Source organism: Neopelma chrysocephalum, unplaced genomic scaffold (assembly GCF_003984885.1).
Source record: "Neopelma chrysocephalum unplaced genomic scaffold, ASM398488v2 Primary Assembly neopelma1_335, whole genome shotgun sequence".
Taxonomy (NCBI): domain Eukaryota; kingdom Metazoa; phylum Chordata; class Aves; order Passeriformes; family Pipridae; genus Neopelma; species Neopelma chrysocephalum.
Window position 1 is genome coordinate 178,058 of NW_020897998.1, and position 7,802 is coordinate 185,859.

General features: G+C 47.4%; 1 protein-coding gene across 5 annotated transcripts in view; it reads right to left on the reverse strand.

Annotated features, from left to right (window-relative positions):
• Positions 1-7,802, reverse strand: part of TRPM8 (transient receptor potential cation channel subfamily M member 8) — a 36,164-nt gene that overhangs the window by 24,778 nt on the left and 3,584 nt on the right. For all 5 annotated transcript variants that reach the window (XR_003537590.1, XR_003537589.1, XM_027705449.1 and 2 more), the window contains exons 3-6: positions 6,623-6,696; positions 5,306-5,462; positions 2,251-2,428; positions 1,152-1,324 (exon numbers count right to left, since the gene is read on the reverse strand). Coding sequence is in view for 3 of the 5 variants with exons in the window: in XM_027705449.1 (XP_027561250.1) it covers positions 1,152-1,324; positions 2,251-2,428; positions 5,306-5,462; positions 6,623-6,696 (582 nt within the window). In the remaining 2 variants the exon portion in view is untranslated. The remainder of the gene's footprint in view (positions 1-1,151; positions 1,325-2,250; positions 2,429-5,305; positions 5,463-6,622; positions 6,697-7,802) is intronic.

The window sequence follows — 7,802 nt, forward strand, 5'->3', positions numbered from 1 at the left end:
AGAAGCTGTGGCTGCCCCATCCCTGAAGTGTCCAAGACCAGGCTGGATGGGGCTTGGAGCAACCTGGGATAGTGGAAGGTGTCCCAGCACATGGCAGGGCGTGGAACAAGATGAGCTTTAAGTCCCTTCCAACCCAAACCACTCTATGATTCTATGACAAGCCATGACAGCTGAACCCCAAGCCACCAGCTATTCCTCGTTAGTTGGGAGTCCGAATTTCCTGACTCAGGAAGCAGCAGAAGGTAGTGAGAGAAAATAGCACAGGAGCACAGCATAAATATTTGCAGAGAAAGCTCTTTACAAGAGCTGTCTGATTTGTGACTATCGTCTCATAATTCCACCTCAGCCAACAGAACAGTCAAAGTTATTTGCAACAGTTTAGTCCTTTCAGAGATCCAATTGAATTCATGCTTACCTCAGGCACCAAAAACATTACATCTGTGGCAAACTCAGTTTCACAGAATCACAGAATATGCCAAGTTGGAAGAGACCCACAAAGATTATCGAGTCCAACTCCTGGCCCTGCACAGGACCATCCCCAAGACTCACATCATTTCAACACCTCACAGAATTCTTTAGGTTGGAAGGGACCCTCCTGAGATCATCCAGTTCAACCCTCGAACACTCTTGGAGCCCTCAACAAACTGATCTGCTGTTATTTATCTAGTAAATGTCTAGTGGACAAGAGACAAGGGGAGCTATGCAAAGTTGGATGACAGTGTCAATGAAGATCCTTAACAGCAGCAGCAGGTACAACCTGTCTAGGCTGGTGGGAATCCCCACTCTGGGTGAGTGCATAGGGATTTTCCCAGACCTAGAATAACCATGGAAGAGGTTATTCCCTAATGCAACACCAGACGTGGAATTAGGGCTGCTGAACCTCCACACAGACGTGCTCAAATCTGGCACAGCTGAAATCCTCCCCACCAGGCCTGAGGTGTGTGACCATCCTGGACACTTCAGTTTCCTCCCGTTCTGGGAAGAGCACCTGATGTTTTGAGGCCAAGCCTCCTCTTTCTTTTCCCACCACCCCATCCACGTGGCACTTGGGGACACGGTTAGGTGGTGAACATGGTGGCTGTGCTGGGTGGTGGTTGGACTCGATAAAGGTCTTTTCCAACCTTAACCTCTGCAGGATCCCCGTTCCTTACGTCGCTGTCGGCAGCGCGGATGAGGGTGTCCCGGTTGGAGATCATGCCCCAGGCCGCGATGCCAATGGCCACCACGTTCTCCTCGGAGCTGCGACTGATGGTGTTGTCTCTGACCACCTCCCCAATGTACTTCATCAGCCCGTAGTGAGTGCCCCCGGTGAAAATCCAGGCCCCTGCAACAACACCCAGTGACCCGGGGGAGCGCAGGGAAACGCCCGCGCTCCCCCTGCCTTCAGACACAACCACCCAACCCCCTTTCATGACCTTAGAGGAGGTGCTTGTTTTTCAATCAAATGCAAAAGATGCGCTACACGACTCACCCTATGCTACCCCGGGCACCCTGAAACAGGAGCCAGGCCTAGAAGAGTTAACTGAGATATCTTGGCCTGCTAAGAAACCTCAATACCTGTTTTGCTGGAAGAACATTTTAGGAGCACTGGTTAATATCATGTTCTGTTCTGCTCACTGGACCAAAGGCCTTATTATAGAAAGAATAGGAGTAGTACACACACACAGTAATAAATTAGGTAAACTGGACGTTTGAATAAGATCTAGAAGGCCCAGAGCCAGGATTTTGCAAGCTTGAAGAATTCAGGTCACCTCATTGAAGAGGTCAGATTGAGGAAGATGTCCATGGTGACCACCAGAGGGATGAAGGCTGGAGCAGAAGACCCCCACAGTAGAAGACTGCGCATGTCTGGAAAGACTCTGCCCAGAGACCAGCCTGCTTATTAATATGTATAATAAATGATGTAACCATGTTTCTAAAGTGTATAAAATGGCTTAGTTTTGCACTTGCAAGTTGAGCAAGTTTGTCCAGCGCGAGCTGGCTTGCTCCCAACGTTGAATAAACAAATACCTTGCTGCTTAAAGATAAAAAAGTCTCTGAGCAGTTTCTCAGACCGATTTTTCGGATTCAACCCCGCGACTGACTCTCGACCCTGTTACCTCCAAACCGCGGGGTCACACGTGTCCCAAACGCTCCAGCCAGGCAGAAGCAGACAGAAAGCTCTGCTTTCCTCCTCACCCTTCGAGCTGCTGCCTCTCTGACACCACCCTGCAGCGATCGACCGTCACAGGCACAAAAGCAGGTCCTTACCCTTGGACTGGGCGATGTAGATCAACCTGCTGAATATCTTGCGCATGCGGGGCTTGAGCGCGAAGTTCTTGGCTCCCCCGGTGACAGAGATGACGAGGTTTGGGGTTTTCAGGTGCCAGTGCTGGGTCATGAGGTCGTAGAGTGTTTCGGAGTCTGTGTCGCACGACAGGCGGATGTACTTGGGTGAGAGGAGAGAGAGAACAAATACAGCAGGATAACCAAACATCCCAGTCCCGGCTGGGGACAGAGCGGGGATCGTGCTGTCTTCCCTTAGTGCACGGCCTCATTCCAACAGCCAGCAGGGAAGAGGTGAAGTGAGCATGAAATCCCTGTTTCCTCCTCAAAAACACCTTTATCCTTCCCCTGCAACCAGGCACCCAACCCACCTTCCTCTAGAGAAGGCAAAAGCACTGACCCAGGGTTCAGAGGAACACTGCAGGGATGAGCACACCACCAGCATGACAATTTATAGCTGCAACAATGCTATTTATAGCTTACATCACAAATCAGTGCAAGCACCACTGCAAGGGAACTAATAACAATGACAGTTGTGTTTTGATTTAATTTAATGAACTACAAATTCCAGGCTCCAGGTGTGTGGTGCCCCTGTCACAACACACACCCATAGCAGTGTTTAAGTATAACACATATAACACATAACTATATCAAACATGTGGTACAGCTTGAACTCTGGCTTTGCCTTGCTTTGCTATTCAAGAGCCCCTTCACAATTCCATCACTGGTGGGATGGACTTCTGGAAGACAGCCACGGCTACACAGCCCATATGGGGGAATAAAAGGGAGCAGCTCAGACCTGAATCACGGAGGATCTTGTACAGATTGCCCAGCATTTACAGCAGAGCAAAACCAAAGGATTCGTTTGAGGAAGAAAAGTCCCTGAGACACTGAACTTGAACGAAAGAACACTGCCTGTGCTCCAGGACAGGTTCCCAGGAGGAGTGAAGGCATTTGGCTCAGAACAGAGCATCACAGAGGATGACTGGCAGGCTGCAGCACCTACACAGGAGAGCTAAGGGACCCCCTCAGCTTCTGCTCTAAGAAGCTTCAGCCACATAAAGCTTTGGGTGTTTTTCAGGTGAGGAGAGTGGAGGCTACCAGTAAATTTAACTGGTGAGCCAGTGAACTATGCCCAAGGCAAACCTCATGAGAGCCCCTCGGCTGAGCCACTTCCCTTCTCCACAGTGCAACGGTGCCATCTCCTGGTGCTGCTGGATGGTGCTCCTGACCATGGCCACGATTCAGAGGAGCCTTCTGGGGACTGACAGCTCTCAGAACATAAAACACAGCAACTGTGATGTCCCCGGGTGTTACAGGGTTGGAGCAGCACGGCAGGAACAAAGAGCTTGAAAGCAGGGCTTACTGAGATTTTATAGAATCCCAGGATGGTTTGGGTTGGAAGGGACCTGAAAGCACATCTTGTTCCATCCCCCTGCCACGGGCAGGGACACCTTCCACTAGCCCAGGTTGCTCCAAGCCCCATCCATCCTGGCCTTGGACACTTCCAGGGATCCAGGGGCATCCACAGCTTCTCTGGGCAACCTGTGCCAGGGCCTCCCCACCCTCACAGGAAAGAATTCCTTCCCAATATCCCATCTAACCCTGCCCTCTGGCAGTGGGAATTCATTCCCCCTTGTCCTGTCACCACCCCAGTCCCTCTCCAGCTCTCTTGGAGCTCCTTTAGGCCCTGGAAGGGGCTCCAAGGTCTCCCTGGAGCCTTCTCTTCTCCAGGCTGAACAATCCCAGCTCTCTCAGCCTGTCCTCAAACCTGTTTATGGGTCTGTGGACATCTGATTTCTGATCAGAATTTTTTAGGACTCATCTCTCCTAAAAAGCACCAGTCAGGCTATAAAACTTCCCATCCCTCACTGATCATTGACAGCAATTCTTAAACACGTTGAAGTTCTGCCCAATGTGCACGAGATCAATAAGAAATACTTTGCAATCTCTAAGAGTAGCAGGTGCCTTGCTAGGTAGGGAATGAAAACAGGGAATGTGACTCCAGCCAACGTGCTGATGGGATGGATTTGGAGACAAAAGCCTCGAACAAAGTATGCTCTGAAACGTGCACAGTGGCCTTGACAGTCCTCATGAAACAACTGTGGGCACACAAACTGATTTCCAAGGTTGGAAGGGGGGACACAACCTAAGGAAAGAACATTTAAGCTTTGAGAACTCTGAAATATTGCAATAGGGCGACACATTTCTTCTTCCAGTAAAGTCACACAAGCAGTTTACAACACAGTATTGAAGCTAAAATATGCATATCAAGAAACATTTGAAGTATTCAGCTCTGTCTAAGCGTAATTCAAAACTCTCAGTCTTATTTCCCACTGAGATGCCTCTTATTTCTGCTACTTTGCATAAAACAAACCCAATTAATTCACACAGCGAGCTCTGATTTTCCTCATTTATTTTGAGTGTCTCAAGCAAGCTGCACTGGTGGGAAGTATCAGTCTTTTAGGAGGCAGATGAGCTCAGCCACATGTGACTCCTCACGCAGTTATCAGCATAAATCATCACAAACAGCAACACCAGCTCCTTTCTCCTTTCCAGCCCTCTCACTCCTTTCCACTGTCTCCATTCCAAGCAAAAACACAGAGGAAAAAAACAGCAAACAGAATAAAACCTCTCAAGTTCCACTGATTTCTTGCACCCCTCCAGAATTTACTGTTACTGTTGGATCTCCACCCTGGGAAATACTCCACATTCAGTTGTTTATAGGCCTGAGCAAGCTGGTCCATGTGGATGTAAAGTAATACTAGAGCATCACCCTCATTCACCCCTTCTCCTGTCATGCCTAGCAACAGATAATTTCTTTTCACTCCCATCACCAGCCTAGGCAACAAACAGCACAGAAGAAGTTATTCTTTATTTACCTTTTCTCAGGGTTTGAGAAACCAGCTTGTCTCCTTTGCTGCCTAACTCCTTCCATCAGGCTAAAACCCACTTCACCTTCACCTCCCCCTTGCTTTCCTGGGGCTTCCACTGGCACCCAACAGGGGCCTCATGGGCACCCCTAATGCACCCCACTTACCTTGCCTCTTTTTCCCAAGTTTTCAAACTGAATGTCCCCAAAGGCATCGGTAGGAAGCTCCTTTGTGTGCTTCTTGTAGTTCCATTTCTCACTGGTGTTAACCTGAGTGCCCTCTATGTGTTGGTTTTCAGGGTATCCACATTTACATAAGTTTCCCCTGAAAAAAGAGGGAATAGCCAAGAAATCAGAGTTATCGTGAGCATGGAGAAGTCAGCTCTGGCAGCAAGGAAAGCTACAGAACCAGTTGTAGCTACTGGGATTTGCCACCTGACAAAGCACCTAATCCTGCTTCCTTCCCCATAACCTGCTTCTGCCCAGCACTGGGAAGGGGTTGTGCAGGACTAGTTGGGAAAGCCAGGAGAACTTTTCCTAGGAAAAGCTGCACTGCCATCCATGAAATGCTCTGCACATCTCTGCTCCCTGGGAGGGCACGGACAAGGGGGCACTGCCTCTCTCCTTCAGAGGTTTCCTCCACTCTGCTGCAAATCAAACCAGCTCACCTTAAAAATGTACAGACAAAAATAACCCAGCAAGTTCTGCAACCCTGTCCTTGGGGGCTTGGAGGAAGAGAAGCTGGGAGGAACCAGCTCCTCCATCCTTCCTTGGTCCTTTGCCAGACACCCCATTTTAGGTGGCAGAGGAGGACCCTAAGTAAGACTTTCTGAAATGAGACTAATTTCCCTCGCTCTCTCCGAGGCATTTTTCCTCCCAGCTTCAGAGAGGAATGGGGTCAGAGAGCCCTCAGAGCTCTATATTAGGACTTCTGCAGCTGCATTAGTTTGATCACTTTTCTCTTGAGACTACAAAAAACCCAAAAAAACCCTGAAAGCAATGTTATGGTCCCCAAACTTGCATTGCTGAACATGGAGCCAGGATAATATCCTGTCTTAAGAGAACATCAGCCTGAGCAAAAGCCAGTGAGTGTCTGTCTTTGCTGTAAAGGCTTGTGCATGAAATTTGTGATTTGGCTTTAAAAGGAAAACTTAAATTATGCAAAACTCTGATACATACATACATTGTTACAGACCAATAGTAGCACTGCATCCTTAAAAAGACCTATACATTGCTACAGCTATGCTTCAAATAGGGTATTTGATATTAAACCCTGTGACAAAGCTGCTGGAAGGTCAGACCCAGAGTTTTGCATCAAGTTGTTTATGGAGTAACTCAGAGGAACCAGATCAAGGTGTGGTTGCACTGCTGAATTCATTTCTTCACAAAAAAAAGCCAGCAGTTTACTCCCTGCCTTAGAAGACAGAAATATCCTCAGCTCCCAGCCCCCCACCCTTGCAAAACAATTGAAAAGTGCCTCCTTACATTGACTTGGAGTCTTTTGTAAAAAAGACACATTCTCTCTTCTTAAAGTTTTCTTGGATGAAGTTGGCCAAATCCTGGAAAATAATTTTTAAAAGTTTCTTTCTGATAACTCACAGAACACAAGAAACCTCAGTAGCAGCACAGTCAGATTAAACCAAGATACTACTTAAAACAGTACAGCAAACACTGGTTCTTCCCAAGAGCAAAAAAATAAAATAAAATAAAAAAAGACAAGGTTTTCCAGGGTAGAGGCTATTTTAATTCAACACATTAAGACCCCCGAAGGAGACCTGAACAACTTCAAGTCATGCTTTATGGGAGCTCAGTGGAATACAAAGCCTCTCCAGCTTGTTTAACCATTAACCCTCCTATTAACCTTGAAACTCCAGGAGCCCAGGGGAAGCTTTCACACTTGGGGAATGCAAATTCATCCCTAACCTGCCTCTGCAAGCTACCAAAGCAAAGAGAAATTCTCACTTGCTGATAAAGGGTTGGGGGGTTGTTTGTTTTCAGGCACTGCTTGGATTTAGCTCAGGACAAAGAGGGAAGATGAAGCTACAGTTAAGTTTACCAATTTGGCACAACAGCTTGTGGGTAAAAGCTATTCCAAGTGGAAAAAACATGAGAAGTATAATACCCAAAACGAAGAAAATTGAAAGGAACGCATTTAACCAGTAGAAGTCACAACGGTGCAAGACCAAAAAGATAAAAGGGAGGGGGAGGCACTTGCTAAAGCCCCAAGAACCAGCCTTCGGGCCTCTTGCAAGCCGGTCAAGAGCAGGGAATCTGTCAGACAATTGCTGCCTCAGTAAATCATTCAGGCATAAAAGGGGTGCTTAACGTAATTCTGTGTTGTCTGCCTTGGCCAGCAAGCTGCTCAAGAGGTCGGTGTGGTTCTTTGGACAGTTTTGTCTCTCTGAAACACGAGAAAAGATTTAAAACCAGGAGTGTGATAAAGGGAATGATTCAAGTCACTGAAAAAGAAAACGGCGTAAGGTCAGTGTAACCTAGAGAAAGAAGAGAAAACAAATTGTAAAACTTAATTGGGCCCCTACAAAGACATAACACAAGTCACCTCCCTTGTGAAGATACTTGCCTAGTTAATTGGATGATAACACCTTTCTTGAGAATTTATCTGTTGAATGTCTGAACTAACAAGGTATATTCGTAAGTAGATAAC